The sequence below is a fragment of the Corvus hawaiiensis genome, chromosome 22, assembly GCF_020740725.1.
Source record: "Corvus hawaiiensis isolate bCorHaw1 chromosome 22, bCorHaw1.pri.cur, whole genome shotgun sequence".
Lineage (NCBI taxonomy): Eukaryota > Metazoa > Chordata > Aves > Passeriformes > Corvidae > Corvus > Corvus hawaiiensis.
In genome coordinates, this window is record NC_063234.1 from 2,163,153 (window position 1) to 2,181,934 (window position 18,782).

The 18,782-nt window shown below is 46.8% G+C and overlaps 1 protein-coding gene across 3 annotated transcripts in view; it reads right to left on the reverse strand.

Annotated features, from left to right (window-relative positions):
* Nucleotides 1-14,992, reverse strand: part of DVL1 (dishevelled segment polarity protein 1) — a 69,497-nt gene extending 54,505 nt beyond the window's left edge. For 2 of the 3 annotated variants that reach the window (XM_048326326.1, XM_048326325.1), the window contains exon 1: nucleotides 14,658-14,992. In XM_048326326.1, coding sequence (XP_048182283.1) covers nucleotides 14,658-14,827 — 170 coding nt within the window. In that variant the 5' untranslated portion in view covers nucleotides 14,828-14,992. The remainder of the gene's footprint in view (nucleotides 1-14,657) is intronic. The other variant, XM_048326327.1, reaches the window with a different exon arrangement.
* Nucleotides 14,993-18,782: the final 3,790 nt, after the last annotated feature.

Sequence of the window (18,782 nt, forward strand, 5' to 3'; positions counted from 1 at the left end):
TACGGAAAGATGTGTGCAGACCAAATGTGCAGAGGTGGGGATCAAATCTCTTTCTTTTCAGCTAGTTTTACTTTTAAGCCCATTATTTGCTGTTCCATCATCCTCTCATTCAGCAAAAAAACCCCAAACTCCTCCAATTTTTTCTGTCTTTTTGTTGGTTTCTTTTTACTTTGGTGCAATGGGAATTCTCCAGAGTAAGGAGTGTTTTCTTACCAGGAGCTTACAAAACATGACACCCACCTCCACTGAGCAAACCATGAGTAAACCTGCTGCATTCATTTCTGACATTTTTTTACCAGTGTGAAGAGCAAGTGCCATGAGCAGCAGGCCACAGATGTCCCCACAAAATTCCCTGTCAAGGAGATGCCTCCTAAAACCTCAGTCTCAGCCATCTAACATCCCAAATTCCCAGTTCTTTCCTCGCACTGCCTGGTGTTAGTCACACAAGTGAAGTCAGCTTGGCACAGGGACTGCAGAGCTGCCCTGCAGCAAAGGATAATTCACAGGAGCATTATCTGCAATTCACTGGCTTACTGGTAATTTGGGCTGAACACTAGGGAGGGTTGGGGGGAGTGTGAGCAAAGACAAAAATAAGCAGATGACAAATTTGCTTATTAGCTACACTGAATATGAGATGCATTAAAAAACGTTAAGGAGGGAGGAGGGATGAAAAGCAGGATGTGAAAGAAGCAGGAGCTGGAACAGCCTGGCTAATGTCAACCATGATATGCAACCCCTGCTGTGACAATTTGAAAGGCAGAAAGGCAGAGTTTTTAATATTAACTATTTGATTGCTCCACTTCAGATGCATCCACCTGATAGCACAGCACTTCCACATTCCCTCCAGGTGATTTTTACCAGCCAGAGACCTCAAACAGCACCGAGAGCAACACATCAATTCAGTCTGCAGTGAAAACTTGACTCGAGAAATTACAGTTCCCCTTCACTCGGGACACACCTGAGCCATTGCGAAACCATCAATCACCAAAAAGCTCTTCCCAAGGCTCCAGCTGCTCAGGTGGCAGGGCCAGGGCTGAGTTTCCCTTTCCTCCCAACCCTCCCAGCCCTGGGAAGGCACATCCTGTACCCTTCCAGGATTAGCTGCCAGCGCCACTGGAGCCAGGGAGGGTTTTTGCATACACTGAAATCAGGAACTCGTCGAGCGTGTCTGCTTGCTCAACTCTCTGCAGTGACTAAGAATCCCCACATGTTTGCCCAGGACATCAGAAATCCAACCTCTCCCTGGAATTCAGCATTCAAGCAGCACCTCTGCTTACAAACAGCACGGCTGAGCCAGAGATTCCTAAATATTCATGTTTTCTGCACCACTCCTACCCTGCCATTACTTGCTGTGCTTAGGTCAGGCACTTCTTTGCATATTCTTCTGTCATATTTTTATTTGTATTTTGTCCATTCTCCCTCCTGATCTCTGTACCAGGCAAGGCTCTGGCTTCAACTAATTTTATTCCATTTATTTTAGTTTTATTCCATTTACTTTAGTTTCATTCCATTTACTGCACCCTTTTTAAATTTGGGCCTGTAACTAAAACAGGCCATAAATGACAACTGGAAAGAAACATATTTTACAAAAAAAACAGCCCCAAGAAGTCTTGCAAACACACCTTTTTTTACTAGTTCTTTCTGTGTTGGCAAATTATTTTATTTAAACATTCAACCACAATAGTAAAATCAATGGAAAATGGGTAGAAGTAGATCATGAAGTTGATCAGTAAAGAGAATTTCTGGCAAAAAGCAATGGCAGCAGATATTTAATTTTAACATGTTCACAGCCTCCTCCAAGGGCACAACTCCTGGACGTGAATTAGGATAATCACAAATTTAACTGATTGTAATCTCAGGGATTAAATCACTTACTCAAGATCAAATCCAGAGTAACTGGAAGAGGGAAAATTGAAGCCAGACCTCAAATCCCAAACTATTGCCTCAGCCCACAGAGTCCTTCTTCACATTCCAGAGGGAAAGCAGAGAGAAGTCATTTCAATATTGCTGGTTTCAAAAGAGATATAACTAAAAAAACCCTCTTATTTTGAGATAATTTTCCAATCTATCTGTTCCTCTCCAACTTTGTGTGACGAATTCTCGATGTGAACAGCAGACAGTTGTGAAAACACAAGCTCTTGTCCCAGTTCCCACAGTAAGACAGGTGTTAACAAACACTATTTGCACACCTACAAAGGATTTGCCAAATGTTTCCATACCTCACAACTCAAAAATCCACAGGCAATATTTATATATTTAAAATATATTAAGAAATTAAAATCTGGAGGGTCTTTTTAGGCCTGCTCCTCCCAAATTGCTAAAGAGCCCTTACAGGACACTCCATCCAAAACCAGAGATATTTCGAATATCATCCCACACGGTTTTCATACTTTATCTTACCAAGGCCACTGAAATAACCAAAAAAATGATGGTTATTCCCTCAGTTAATTAGATTTCACATGGAAATGAGCCACAGCAGAATCACAGGGCAACTATTTAGGTCGTTCCTTGCCCAAGCCCTGAGAATTCCTCTGTATTTGCTCAGCAGCCTGTCTGAACTGATTAAACTCTGCTGCAGGAATTGCAGGAGGAGCCTCCAGCAGCCTGCTCTGAGAACTGGGACCCCAAACCAGCAAAATTCACCTCCACACACTCATTAAACCACAGTTGGTGCTTAACTAATTACTTAATGGCATTCCAGTGGCAGGGCAACCCAAATTTTCTTTTGCTAAAATCAAGGAGTGAAAAGATGGGAAAAAGCAGAGCTTGGATATCAAAGCTTTCCATGCATAAATATGATGGAGATGGAAATCTTTTCTGTTGGTGCTGGAAGAGCTGAAGGCTAAAAGGAGATCCAACCACCCTTCCCTTAAACACAGAAATTCTCCACATTCCACCCCCTCTCCCCAAGCATCTTCTTAGTGCAAAAAGCCTCCAAATCTGATGTAATTTCTATGTTACACACATTTATACCTCAGTTCTGGGGTCTTAGTGCTTGGGGCATCTCCAACTGTCTTTCCCACCAAAGGGATTGCTGGTATCCTACAAAATCTGGAAATACATTGGTCAGGATCATCAGAATTAACTATTAATTACTGAAGAGTTTGAATCAGGCCCTTTGGGAACTATGAGCAAGAAATGAACACCTGTGTAAGCACAGGATTAAGTATTTGGATGGATTTGCTTCTGAGATTTAGGATAAATAATAAACATTCAAGAATTTGATTAAATTAATCAAATTAGGGTTTAAAAGCTCTGTGTGTCACCAATTTCCATGTGCTCTCCACAAATTGCTGGGACAGCACAGCAGTGGGGCTTTAGGAGGAGCCCCTGCTCCCATCCCACACTTGGATCATCTGGCTCCAAAACACACAAATATTTCTGTTATTGCCAAAAGACAACCACCAGATGAAGCAGCAGCAGCAAAATGAGCAGATTGCTGAAGTACTGGATACCCTGGAAAGAGCACCCCAAGATGACAAAGCACCTTGGAAGGTAAAAGGCTGGAAATTCTCTATTTTTCAGCAAAAATGGGGGTTTATTTTCACTACATCAAGTTCTCACACATGGAGAAGACAAAGCAATCAGACCAAAACATCCTCCAGAAATAAAAATGGTTATGAATATCCTTTTTTCCCCCCTGTCGGAACAACTAAAAAATGGCTTGTGCACTTTCAAAAACCCCTGTATTTCTGCTAGAAACAACAGCTGGCCAGCCCCAAACAGCTGGGTTGCAGTCCAAGGGGTGCCTTTCAACTTAAGGTCATTTTCAGGTTTAGGAAAACCCACAAAAAAAATCAGTTTCTAAAAGGATCTTCTCAGGAGCTGGGCAGATGCAGCTCTGAGGTCTGCAGGTTTTTTGGACAGGCGTGACCTCTTCATTTTTTCCTCCAGCAGAGGCTCATCTCCCTGCCAATTTTGGGAGGGTGTGTAAGGACAGGAATTTTTGGTTTTGTGTACTCTCAAAGCAAAAAAGGGTCAGGAAACAGTGGGAGCTGCCATGAACTCAGAGGGGGAAATAAAAATGAGATGTTACTGTCAACAGATGCCGCTTCCTTGAGAACGCCTCTATGAATTTGCCTTAAAACACTGATTTTTAGGCTGATTAAAATCACGAGGAGAAAAATATCTTCCAAAATACTTTAAATGGCTATTGAGGGACTACATCTAATACAGTTTGTACATGTAGGATGTGTCAGCGTGTTCCAAACTAACCTTGGGTAAATCTGTGTCATGGCATTGGAACATGTAATTACAATTTTCATGTATTTCCCTGTCAGCAACATCCTCTCACAGACATTTTGATTTAATTCAAATTAGGTTTCCAGCTGCAATAGCAGATTTGTGAGTTAAAGTAACAATGCAGAGCAATTTGAAAGCAACATTATCCACTGATAAATCCTTGAACAGGAGAAAAATAAGGAAAAAAAACCAAAACAATTTGAACTCTTGGAGAGGCAAAACTGCTTTTGTGAACACGAATGATGAGATTTTCAGGAGTGGTTTTCCTCTAACTTCATTGGAATTACAGTCAGACCTACCCTAAATGACGATGAAAAAACAATTGCTGAGGCAAGAAAAACAGATGAGTTTAATCATCTGCCCAGCTCCAGCACCCCAACCAAGTGAACAAAAGCAAGCACAGATTAAACAAACAGCAAAAACTGATAGGAGGTCGGGAATGTTTAATTCCCCATTTTCATCTTCCCAGCTGAACTTTTCAGTGCATCTTGTCTGCAAACAATTCCTTGGAACTGGGGGTTGTGTATTTTGCCAAATCCTTAACAAATAGCTGCACTTAAAATGAATTTACTTCTTTTTTTTAAAGACTTCACTTCTTTTTTTTTTTTTTAAAGAAGGGTTTCAAAATGCTGCCTGCTGAAGGCCAGTATGGTCTGACATTACTCAAGATGAGCAGAAAGGATTCATTTGCAGCTCACACACACAGCCCTTGCAGGACTCTTAATTATCACCACGTAATAGCACAATTAGAGCACATAAAACAGACATTCAGCAAAAGATGAGGCACCTGGTTTTTTTATAAATAACACAGCCAGGGACCAGATGCAATCCTGGATATTAAGGAATTAAACTGCATGAGAAATTTCTGTTCAATACAACGCAGAAGATTTTTGGTAAACTAGGGGGAAATAATTAATTAATTAATCCTCATGCAAAGGAATGCAAACAAAGGGGCAAATGGAGAGTAACCATAAGCAGGGTTTTTTAAAAAGTAAGTGTAGGATAAATTAATATTAATCTGTGTCCATTCAGAAAGGTCATTCACCTGATGTCCTTTATTCAGTCAGACTACCCCAAACAATCCTGAGACAACAAAATCCTGTGGGCACAAGAGCAAAGCTGGATTTCAAGGAAAAAAGGATAAATTAAGTGTCTCAGGGCACTGCTCCTGGTCTGAGCCTCCTTCTCCAGGTGTTTTTGGGTTTTCAGGAGTGCTCAGCACTGCTTTGCTCGCCCCAGGTGTCAAAATAACAGAGACCATCCAAACTCACTCACTCACTCCCCTCTGGCTGGACAAAGGCTGATTTTACCTCCAGGACTCCCAAAATAGGCGGTTAAGTCACCCAGAAATGCCAAACCATCCTCCTCTTCCCACAGGCAAAACAGGAATTAAACTCTCCTAGATACTGCCCTTACTCAATAAAGTTTAATACTTGGCCCTTTACTTCCTCGCTCTTCATTTTTTTCCAAATGTAACCCAGAAATCTCAGCACAAACATCAGAATAAACTGCAATAATACACCTGTAAAGAGTGTTTTATATATGTTACATAACACATGTTACATGTGTTTTGAGTCAGCACCATTAATTGGAACAATCAGCTGATTCTATTAATTTCCCCTCCCATAGGGTGAGGCTCAGGAGTGAGGCACGCACCTGCTAAGGAGAGGGAGCAGGGTTTCCTGACTGTAAAATACTGGATTTCAATGATCTTTGGAAGGAAAGCATGACAGGAACACAGAAAGGAGAGTGGGAATTAGCCAGAATTTAAGGAAATCACGGAATTTCACATAGAGATTAAGGCAGGAAAATCTGCTGTTGATCATATCAAGCACAGCATTTCAGCCAAGCACACAGGAACCTCACTGTGGGGAAAAGAGAGAAAAGAGGTAACTTAAATTATCAAAACATCCAAACTGAACCATGTCACGACTCCTGAAGGAGATAAAGACCAGAGGAACAGAGAGCATCCCGTAAGTGATGCCACTCACAGAAAAATCACTGTCTGTGTTTCCCAACCACCACCTGACACTGGGGCACAACAGCTGAAATAAATGCCCTGGAAGTCCTGATCAGAGTGATAACTGGCCAGGTTGCACAAAGCCACGGCAGCACCTCCCAGGCTGCATTTAAATGGGATCTAAAATGCATGAACAGGCTATTTCTGAAAATAGCCTCGTGCTCAGAGGTAAGCAGGACCCAAGTGAAGGGAGGCTGCTGCCACTAATCTCAGCTACACCACGGAAATCTGCACAGGCTTTATTACTGCATGTAAATTAACTCCTTAATTCAACATTTTCATCTGTTCTGTAGCTATTTAGGGTGGCTTTCAAAGCTCTCTGCCTGTGGATCTGCTGGTGCATCTGGATCTCCTCCTGCTTCCCCGCTCGCTCTCCCATGGCAGGCTGGGCTGGTGATAATCCCTGCAAAAATTATTATTAAACAAATCCCACTTAATTCAACCTCCTTCACAGGAAAATTTTAATTAGAGATACAGCCAGCCTATAGATAAATTGCTGAATTTAAATCCTTAATGTTTCCAGGAGCTGTGTGGGGATTCTTAAACCCAAACAAATCTACCTGAGCACTGGGAAAGAAAAAAAAAAAAAACAATAAAAAGAAAACACAACCCTGAATCCACTCTCATGAGGAGGTGCTCATTAAATGAACAGTAGTAAACTTGTTTTTCTAACTTGTCCCACTGCACATCAGCAGCCACAGGAAGCAAACCAAACCTGATGGATCCCTCGAGCGTGTTTTCATAGCTTTAGCTTTTAATAAATGTAACACACTCCACCCTCAGAGCAGAGCAGGGCTCAGGTTCCAGCAGGAAAAAAAAAAAAAAAAGGGGGTTGTTTTAAATATTTAGATTACATTACAGCTGGGACATTAAAATAAGCAGTGGCTTGTACTGCAGACAGATATCAGAATCAGCTTGGTGAAGTCTGTGTCAGCCAGCCTGGTGTGGCTGCAAAGGCTGAGCTCTGCTGGCCTGGGGTTTTTGTACTTATTTTTTATTCTTTGTGCTACAACGGTGCTTTCTGATGTCAGCAACCAGAAAAGCACCACAGTGCTGGATGTTGGATAAACACAAGCAGTGTGAGTCTCCAGTAAGTTTCTATATTTCGGTGAGAAAAAGAAAGTAGAAATAAAGGCTATTAGGAGCAGACACAGACCTCAATTCAGCCTATGCCTAACTGTGCCCATGTATTTTGCTGAGTCCAAGCCTAAATACAATTTTGTTTGTATTTCCAAGTCTCAGTTCAATGCTTTAATTACACCACCATCCGTAACATATCCATTTTTTTTCCATCAGGTAACAGTTCTCCAACTTTCTGCAGGTATTATATTCTCCCTTAGAGCCTGAATTCTCCTTCCCTCTAATGGGCTGCTGATGATCCAGAGACTCAGGCCTAGGACTTGCTTTTTAATAATCCCAATTTCCAGGCTATTATTCCAGATTTATTTGATTGAATCAAGCTGAGGACTTAAGGTCACTTAGGGACACGGTTCAGTGATGGACTTGGCAGTGCTGGTGAAAGGTTGGACCCCATGATTTTAAGGATCTTTTCCAAGCTGAGCAAGTGTGTACAATAAAAGCTGGAAAGAGCCACTGAACTTGCACAGCCAGAGCCCCCAGACTCAGGTTTGGGAGCTGTCTCAAAGAACTGATGGAAATTAAGCATTTTCACAATGAAATCTACTCAACCCTCTGTGGGGTTTTGAGAAAAGCCTTCATTTAAAAGCTTTCTCCTCCCACTGCTCGCCACACATTGCTCATGTGACAGAACAGCTCAGCTGGAAAATGGCTCAAAATTCAATGTATTTAGAAAAATCCCCTAAGTGACTTCACCAGGTGTTGTTGGACCAGTCCCAGACACTGTCAGGGCTAGCAGAGCAGGGGAGAAGGGTCATGGATGTCACCCCTGGACTGTGACATGCCTCACATTCATCCCCTGGCTCAGCCCTGCCTGTTTACACCCCAGAGCAGCTGTCCCAGCCTGACCTGCAGCCAGTTGGGCTATTACACAATCAATCATTCCCCTCCAGCCTACAAGCCAGGCAAACCAGGCCAAAAAGGAGGGGAAAAAAACCCTTTTACAAGAAACCCACTTGTTGCTCCATCTGCTGCTGGCCAAAAGAGATTTTCAGTAAATGTGCCACAGGCACTTGCAAAGGTCTGTATGGTAAATTATGGGGCTGAATGAGCAGCTGAAGCCCCAAGCCATGTGCAAATAAACTCTGTTTTTCTCAGTCTCTGAACAACTAGTCACTGATGAGAGAACAGAGAAAATACAGCAGGTAAACACTGAGAGGACATGAATCTTCAGAAAACCTGTTTTTATTAGTTCTGCCCTCCTGGAACTACTTCCTCACTCTTCTAAAAACACCCTCAGTAATGCTGAGGGTAAAAGAGACAAAATGAAGAGGAGGAGACAGGGATGCAGGTGGGAAAACAAGCACAGAGGAGGAAATTCTACATGGTTTCTTTGCAAAGATTACCTTGCTCCTATTTCAGTGCCAAAGGTTCCATGGCAAACTCCAAAAAAGGTTCCAGGCAAATCTACCTGAGCCCATCCTTCAGCTCTGTAACCTGGACATCACCTTGAAGTCCCTGGCTGCTCCCCAGGCCCTCACATCCAACCCCCACTTGGCTCTCCCTAAAGCAGCATTTCTGAAACTTTCCATCTGCACAGCTGAAAATTTTTGCCAGAGCTTTGATCGTTGCACTTGCCTCAACATCCCCTGGCCTGGTTCTGATCCATCCAGGCTCCCTCTGTGGGCATCAATCCCTGTCACAAAGCTGCAAAGATCATTTTCCTAAACTGTTATTTTTAGCACATGCCCCCCTCTGCACGTTCCCCTGCCAGCTCCATGTTTTCTAAAGCAAATAAGAACCACTCGCCTCGGTTTTATTTTATTTTATTCTGTTTCAAAAAAGACAAACTCCTACCTGTAACTGACCTATATCAGCCTCTGTCACCTGCTTGCTCAGTTTTCAAACAAGGATGGAGGGAGGCATCCTTTCATGTGGCTCTTTAGTCTTGAGAGGGTCTCCTTAAAAACACCAGCAAAAATACCTCATTAAAATCCGTGTTGCAGCAACTACCCCCAAAAAAACCCAACCCAAAACGGTGCCCTCACTACTCCAGAGTGCAGCAGAGTCCACCTAAAAGGCAGAATCCTTTTGTCCAGGCTGCTGCATATCCCTGGATAAGCCTGGGAACAGTTTTCCAAGCACAGAACTCAGCCCAAAAAACTTTCCCTGCTCAGAGTCTGGAACTCTGTGGCTCTGATAACGGAGAGCAGGAAGAAATGAGGCTTCCAGGTTTTTATCTGACATTGCTTTGCTTGCTGGATTTTACAACAGGTTTCATTCAGTGACCGTGGAATTCTGTGGATGTAACACCCAAATCTACTGGTTTTTCCAAACCATTTATGTCCAGTGTCCAAATGGCACTTTAAATATCAGAAAATCCCAGAATGGTTTGGGTTGGAAGGGATCTTAAAGCTCATCCAGTCCCACCCCCTGCATGGGCAGGGACACCTTCCACTGTCCCAGGTTGCTCCAACCTGGCCTTGGACACTTCCAGGGATGGAGCAACTACAGATTTTTTGGGAAATCTGTGCCAGGGCCTCCCCACCCTCCCAGGGAAGAATTCCTTCCCAATATCCCATCCAACCCTGCCCTCTGTCAGTCTGAAGCCATTCCCTCTTATGCTGTTACTACAAACGCTTGCAAACAGTCCCTCTAAACCGTCCAAGCCTCGTGGATAAATAAGCAACTCCTAGTTTTATTTCTCCCCTAAAACTATTCTGTGCATTTTTAAAAAACATCCTGTCTCTAAAAGCCTTCCCAATTATGAAGTTGTAGCACAGCAAGACATCTGTCAGTTAGGACTCCTGCTTCTGGCTCCTCTTAGGGTAGGGGTGAAACCAGGGATGCTGCATTGCCTCCATGAGAAAAGGCACAAAACACTGCTTCCCATGTCCCTCTCCTATTAAAAACTACCCCATTCAGCTCACAATCCCAATCCCAAACTGGATTCCTACTGCTTTAAATCCCATTTTCTCACCAGGTTTCAACCAAGAAAAGCAATTTCTGCACAAAACCAGCTGCACCTCAAAGTGCAGTTTGAAAGGAAGCTCCTTTGCTGATACCAAAGGAATGCTTAAAAAGCCACTCCTCAGAGTACTCCCTGAAGAAGTATAATCAGAGGAGTATTAGTTCACACGATGGAAAGAATGAGGATTTGAACCTCACCCAAAGGGTGGCAGAACAGACACACTCTGGTATTCCACGGACTCTTCCTGCCTCACTCAAAGGGTGAATGAACAGGAAAGAGGAACCACAACAATACACAGAGGGAATATTTATCCAATTTTGGACAGACCACATCTTTAAGATGGTTCAGTTCTTCCCTGAACCTCTCCTGCCACAATCCTGCCACGGCATCACATCCCACACTGGAACAGCAAAGTCTCGAACCAGGTTATTGTGTAGAAAATGAAACATGTGGGAATGCCTGGATCCTTCACATTCATCATTTTGTACTTCTGGAAGTCACTGATAGTGTTTTACAAGCAAAGCTCTGGAAATACCAAATATTTAAAGGCAGACAGATAGGAATTCCTCTTGTAGGATCTGTCACACAGATTCATTATGAATCATTTGGATCCCACACAGCTGTCACCGTTTCAGCCATGAGAGCCCAGGCATCACAAGCTACAGCTTTATTTTTAGGTGTATTCATTAGCTGTCATTTTTTCAATCATCAAAGAATTAACAGAATTGCATTGTGTGTTCCTGCAAGGATGTGTGGGGCTGTAACCTGAGAATCAGCAATGTCAGTGATGGGAAGTGACCTCTGAGCTTTGCCCTGAGGAAAGAATCAGTGGCTGGAATTAATTAAATCAGCTGATGACACAGCTCCTTGTCTACAAAAACATACCTCAACCATCACCTTTCCTCAATTTCACTGCTGGTGGATGCTGTCACATTAATGAGGCGAATCCTGTAACGTCCCTGCTTCGTTTCCCTCCAACCAGAATAAAAACAGAAGCTACAAAGCACTTCCAAGGGTTGAGTATTAATGCCAGAGCACAGCTGGACATCCTGCATCTTAAAAACAGCATCATGTCTACAGATGGAGCCAGCAGGAATGCAGAGTAAAGGCAGGGCCAGCCCTTCATGAGCTGGGGAAGCAATCACCCTTGGGATGAACTGGCACAGGGGAAAGTGGTAGGGCAGTAAATTAAACTGTGAGCAAAGTTCAGAAGGGAATGTGACACTCCCACGCCTCCTCCTGCACCTTCCAAGGAGCAAAGCTGGACCCAGCACAGGCACAGAGAACACAGGGCTTTAATTCCGTAACACATCCATGACCCAGCTCCATCCCAACCCTTAGCCATCCATCTTTCACAGTTAGGAACCACTCAGCACATCCACTGTTTCTGGACACATTATTTATTCCATTATTCCAGGATCCAGGAAAGGCCATGCCTTAATTGCAACAGCATGTGCAGAATTGCAAGGAGTCCGTTCCCGATCCCTGGCTTCCCAAGGAGGCTCCAATTCTCCAGGAAAACATTTGCTTTCCCAACACAAGGAGTGCTTTTCACATTTCACAGTCCACACTGGGATTTAGGGACTGCCCTGCCAAGTGACCAAGCCAAATTCCAGCTTGGCACAACCGGGAAGGACACCAGGACACCACAGGGACATCCAAAATGTCCCTGCGGCTCCACTTACAGAACATCCAGGGAAGAGCTGCTCTGGAGGAGATTTTCAGGCACATAAGGGAGAAATTAGAGAGAGACAGCTCTGTTATGGTTTGTGGCAACGGCAGCTAGAATTGCCTGTTTGCAACAATTAAAAGGATGGAGCTGTGCCAGGGGAGTTGGGATGGGTTTTGGGGAAAGGTTCTTCCCCCAGAGGGTGCTGAGCACTGCCCAGGCTCCCCAGGGAACGGGCACAGCCCCAAGAGCTCCAGGAGGGTTTGGACAATGCTCCCAAGGATGAACAGGGTGGGATTTTGGGGTGTCTGGGCAGGGCCAGGAGCTGGACTTGGATGATCCCTTCCAGCTCAGGATATTCCATGCTTCTACAAAAAGTCAGTTTGCAGAGGAGATGATGAAAACAAAGCCCGTATTTACTCTTAACACTCACTAAGACAGACAAAACTCACCTAAATTTTCTTTTGATTTTCCCAAATATTTCAGATTCAGAGAGGCACAAACACACAAGGAACAAGACATACAAAACCAAAGCAAACAAAGATCTGACAGCTCAGGAGTCCCATGTGCAGAGTCACTTTGAGCTGTCTCAAGGCAATGGATTGTCACCCGAATGCTTTCAGCAGTTGTGTTTGAGACTGTTGGTTAAATAATTAAACAGAATTTCCAGGTCCTGATCCCTGCAGCCCTTCATCTTCCATCATCTCCATTTCCAGGAACAACAGACAAATTTCACCCTAATTTTGAGACTAAAAAGAAAATCCACCCTAGGGTTTGTTACTAACTCTGTTTCCTGGTCAAAGAGCAAAACATCCCTGCGTGTTCAAGATGCCTCAGCATGGTTTATGTTTCCTAATCCTAAATTTCTGTGGCAGTGGGAATGATGCAGATGCTGCCTGAACAATCCCAACCTCCTTTAGTGAAATCACACCACAAACACAGCTTGGAATTTCTACGACAACAGGAATGAAGGAGAAAAATTTACCAATAGTCGATTTAAAATACATTATTTTGAAAACAAACATTTTGTAAGGTTGTTTCCCCCCCCAAAAAACGTTTGCACAACTCAGAAAAACAAGAAGTCAATCCACGAACACTCCTATGGTTACAAGCCAACACTAACAACTCACCACATCAGAAATACGTGTCAACAAACAATATCCACATTCCACCAGGGATAAAAACACAATCAACATGAAAGGCTTCGGGTCTCAGGGATAAGAAAGAGGCTGCACAACACGTCAAAGGATGCTTGGGGTGATCCATCTCACCAAACATAAAACCTGCACCTCAACCACGGCGTTATTCCGGAGTCAGGTCCGCACGAGTTTCCCTCAAACCTGCTCCCTTTTTTTCCTGGCAAGGCGTTTAACTGTGCAAAATTGCTTTGCCAGCGACAGATGTGAGTACAAAGAGAAGTGATTTGCTACAAAAGGATTAATACATTTTGAAAGTTACTGTCTGGCAAACTGTCAAAGGGACTTTTATTGGTTTGTTTTATTCTGGCTATCGCTAAGCCCAGTGGCACGCAAGCCACACTGGTGTGCAGGGACCAGAACCATGTCAAACATCCCCTGGCTTCGGTCACAGAGCTGGCTCTGGTCACCACAGAGGTCATTTCAAAGTCCGGCCCTGGTCTTCTCCAGCACTCCCGGTTCAGCGTGTGCCCTTGGAAGTGGACGTTTGGCCACTGACCACTTGCCACCTGTTTGACCAGTGACCATCTGGCAGCCATGTGAGCACCGAGGGTTTGACAGCTGCTGGCCGAGTGCAGCCCCTGGAGCCGTTTGACCACTGAGCGCTTTTCACCCGCTCGAACAGGGACTGTGTGACACCCGTTTGACCCCTGACCACTTGTCACCTGTTTGACCACTGACCACTTCACTCCCGTTTGACCTTGGGCCGTCTGACACCCGTTTGACCCCAGCGGATTTGATGACAGTCGCTGTCTGAGCGCAGCCCCTGGCACCGTCTGACCCCTGACCACTTGTCACCCGTTTGACCACTGACCATTCCACAGCCGTTTGACCACCGACCATTTGACATTCATTTGACCACCAACCACTTATCACCTCTTTGACCACTGGCCATTTCACACCCGTTTGACCACTGACCACTTGTCCCTCATTTAACCACTGACCATTTCACGCCCGTTCGACCGGGACCGTCTGTCACCCGTTCGACCCCCGAGGATCTGACACCCGTTCGACCCCCGAGCTTTTGACAGCCGCCGTCCCAGCGCTGCCCCGGGATCGCCCCTCTCCTCACCCCGACCCCCTCCGCGCTCGCCCCGGCCCAGCGCCCCGCGGCCCCTCCGGCACGCCCGCCCTGCCCGGGCGCTCCCGCGGCCTCCCCGGGCGCGGTGACAGCTGCGGCCGCCCGTCCCCGCCGCCTCGGCCCGGGCCCGGGGGCACCGCGACAGCTCCGGGCGGGCCCGGGGGGCTCCTGCCGGGGGCACGGGGGGCTCCCGGGGCATCGCGGGGCGCGATCGCGGCAGCCCCGAGCCCGCGGCGGGGCCGGCCCGGCGCGCCCGCCATGTTCGCGGCGCTGCCGGGGCCGAGCGGGGCCGGCCCGGGCCGAGCCCGGCAGGTGCCCCGGGGATGCTCCGAGCCCTGCCCGGCCCGCGGCGGAGAGACGGCACCGAGGGCCGGGGATGCGCCCGGAGCGCGGCCGCTCACCCGAAATCCTGGTCCATGGACTTGAAGAAGAACTTGTAGCTGTGCACGGGCCGGTTGCTGAGGACATTTTTGAAATCGGCCAGCGTGACTTTCTCGGGCGGCACGGGCAGCTTCACCAGGTACGGCGTCTCCTCCTCGTCGATGTGGTAGATGATCTTAGTCTCCGCCATGGGCGAGCGGAGCGGGGGCAGCCGGCCCGGGCCTCGGCCGGCGCTCGGCTCCGCTGTCGGCCTTGCCCACAGGAAGGGAGCTCGCGGCTCGGGCTGGCGCTCCCTGCACTGCTCTCTAGCTGCCCGACCCGGGAACGGCAGCGCGCCCGCCCCGCCCGCATCCTCCGGCCGCCCCGCCGGCCTCGCTGCGCCGCCGCTGCTGCAGCGCTGCCCGGGCCGGGGGCGGCGGGCCCGGCCTGAGGGGAGCGGGGCGGCCCCGGGCAGCGCCCTCCGCCCGCTCCGCGCCCCCGCTCCGCGCCCGCAGCGCCCGCACACCGCCCCTGCCGGCCCGGCGGCACCACGGCCCGGCCAGCCGCGATGGCGGTGGGATGGGGTGGGGTGGGAAAGGGGATGGGAATAGGAATGGGGATGAGGGTAAAGGGGAGAGGATGGGATGGGGAAGGGGGAAAAAGGATGGGGATAGGGAGAGGAAGAGAATGCAGATGGGGAAGGGGATGGGTAGAAGGGAAAGGGGCAGAAATGGGGATGGGGATAGGGATTGAGGATGGGAGGCGGAGTGGAAATGGGCCAGGGGATGTGGAAGTGGGGAGGATGAAGAGGAGGAAGGATAAAGAGAAGGGGATGGGAAACAGGTGGGGACCACAGAATCAGAAAAAAACTCTTAGTGCCACGCAGGTGATATGTTTGGAAAGAATTCCACCTTTATTTTTTTAGAAATCCCCCCAGATATCGCAACCAGAAAATGAAGACTTCAGAGCAGTGTCCTTGGGTCTCAAAGAATCTCCTGCTTATTAAAAAATCCTTTTCCAGTTAAATCCCAAGCTAATGATGTTCTGCTTTACCTTGCAAGGAAAGGGCACATTCACCTCTCAGGATGCTCAGCTGCTCTCTGAAGGGGCAAATCACAGCTCAGTGACTGAATTACCTGTGGCACTGCAAGGATTTTTCTACCAGCACCAAACAAGGAGCCCAACTGTGTCAGAGGCTGCCAAAAGGTCTGGGAACATTATTTTCAGTTTTCTGAAAGTTTAATCATTGCCAGGTGCTACCAGCACCACCTGAACTGATACCACTCCCAAATTCTCCTGCAGGGAGCTGGGGCTGGATAATCCACAATTTAACAAGGTTTAACAATACTGAGAAACCAAAACGTCATCAATTATCTCCTGCCATTGCTGGTAGAGTGAAGTAATTACAAAATCACATCCAGCTGACATTCCTGCTGAATGTGTGACCATCAAACAGGACAAACAGCAAGGGCAAGGCATGGTCTTAGTCCTCATCATGTAACCACGGATTTGGTGCTGGTTTGAATCGGGAATCGCCAATTTAGTGCATTAATTAGTCATTTTCAAGAGATATTTATATTTAGTGCTTTTCAAGATGCTCAACCATTTCTCACTCTTGATTTCGGAATCCTGAGAATACTGGAGATTTCTGTAAAAATATGAGTTCAGCTTTCTGTCCTGCCAGGTGTTAAGGCTCTGCAAGCACCTGAGAAAGTGCACCATGAATCCGTCAGTCCCACCACACAGGAACAGGAAAGTTCCCTTTGGTGGGATCATAACTCTGGCATGAGCAATATTTGCTGAGATCCTGAGCTTCGTGGAGTTTGTGCAGCGTGGAACTCAGGCAGAACATTACCACGCAACCCTTTGGTCTCTTCAGTTGAGCCTTAACGACCTCCTGGGTCCCTCAGAGGCCCAGGTGGTGCCCACACAGAGACTGACTCTGCTGAGAGCTCTGTTCTTGCTCTGTGAGCTTCGCTTTCACTTTTGACAACTGGAAATAAAAGGAGTTGTATAATTGTCAGGTGACTGCCTTGGAGCAGACGTGGCCAGGCTGGGGCTGTGACTCACAAAAAGCTCTCCAGAAAGCCCAGGAGAGAGGAGATAACTTTCATGCTGCAGTCAAACCAGCAGCTAATCCAATTAAAGAGAGGACACAGGAATGCAGGATACACCCCTGGCCCATCAGGGCTAATACCTCTTGTCTTGCAGAGCTCAGGCCTTAACACTTCAGCAGAAAATAAATATGAGGCACCACATCTCTTGCTAATAGTGCTGTGCTCTCTGTGATAGAGGAAATAGCCTTGCTGGCCCCTGCAGGGAGCTGAGAGTGTCCCGAGGCATAAAAGCTGCTCACCCTTTTCTTCATTTGCACAGCAGTTACCACACAGGGAATAAGCAAACCCTTTTAAAAAGCCATCCTTGGAATCATAGCAATGCTGGCTGCTTGGCTCAGGGAATTCTGAGAGCTCATCACACTCGGGGTGCTCAGCAGATCAGTGTTGGTGTGAGGAGATGGGACAAAAGGGAAACCAAAGCTCTGAGCACCCACCCGGAGGTTTCCTGGGTGTTTTCCATCCACCTGCAAGGATTTATCTGCAAAAGAACAAAATTTCACTTGGAGGATTGTTGGCAAGACTGGCATCGATGCAGAAGATGAACTAAACGTGGAAATGATCCCAAAACAGAAAGAGAAGCAGAGAGATGTCACTGCAACCACGCAGTGCTGGGAAGGGAGAGGCTGTGGGCTGGCTCCCGAGCTGGGGCGTGTGAGCAGGACCCAATCCAAGTCAGTTTAAACTTCTCCTGCATCTGCTCTGGAAGATCTGCAAGTTTTTTTCCCGTTTATTCTCCCTCTGTGTGCAGTGGACCTTGGGCAGTGACTGACAAGGAAATAATTAAACACTAGAGGGAAGCAAAAGACTTTTGACTGCAGCAACCTCTCTGCAAAGCTCCCGGGGTTGCCCCTGGACCTAAACGCAAATAAACCTGGGGGGAAATGACAGAGGGGGTTTGCAGGGACATTCCCCAAACCCCTCTTCATTTAGGAATGTGTGTTCAGGAGGGATATTGCCCTACAGAGAGGGGAAAAGAGGATAGAGGACAACACTTCCATGGGATACAGACGTCATCAATGATAAATTCATTTGGTTGATCCCAGCTCCTCCTCATCACGACTCAATCTCTTTTCTTCCCTCAGCTTTTCCTACCTCTCCTTAGCAGCTGCAGCACTTTTTTTAAAAAAGGGAGAGTCACACTTGAACAATTTCCCTGCAGGAATTGTCTGCAGAGCAGCTCATCTGCTGAGGGCCACATGCAGACCTCTAGGAAATTGAAGGTTCTTGCTTAGAAATGTGTATTTCAGTCTTTAGTCTACTTCTCTCAGGTCCCCAGTGTTTCTTCTTCCCCTCAGAAATTTGTTTTAATGACTTAAAAGTTCCTCTCCCCTGGTAAAACTCTCTCCAGACTGGGAGGCAGAAAGGAAACAGCGACGAGCTGGACTTCAGACAAGCAAAAGACAATGAAAATATTTCATTTCAGTGGTCTGCTGCTGTGCTAAATGAGCTTTTCCTTGTTCCCAGCTGCTCTCCTGGAAAATCAGATCCACTGACAGAGAAAAGTAAAGATGCCTCAGAAATAAATAACCACCAGAGCCTGGACTGGAGGCTGCCAGCAGAGACCAGTAGATACCCACAGCAGCTCCAGAAAGGGTGATTTGGGTGGTGCTTGACCCCGGAGAAGAGGTGCTATGGAATGGCAGTGGGATTTCCACCAGGGAAGAGGGAAGATGACACTTCCACCAGAGCTGGACAGGCTGGTCAATAATCCTGGTCTGCTAAATGCACTTTTTTGCCACTTTTTGGTCTCATATCCTGCCTTGATCCTTCAAATCCTTGCCCCTGCAGTGTCCAGCCAAGCTGCAGTAGGAGCTGTTTCCATCAGTGTCCCTGGAAGAACTCTGCAGTGCCAGCTGGGATAGTGCTCAGGGGGTGGAAGGCCTCCAGCAGGAACTTTGCAAGGTGTTAGTTCTGCAAGGAAAAGAGGAATTTGGGCTGGCAGGGAGATCTGTATTCCAGCAGGATGTGTTATCTTCCCTTCTGGACCTGCAAAGTTAACTCCTCTGGCAGGGCTGCTGGCTTTCCTCTCTGATGGATGGTTTGAGCTCC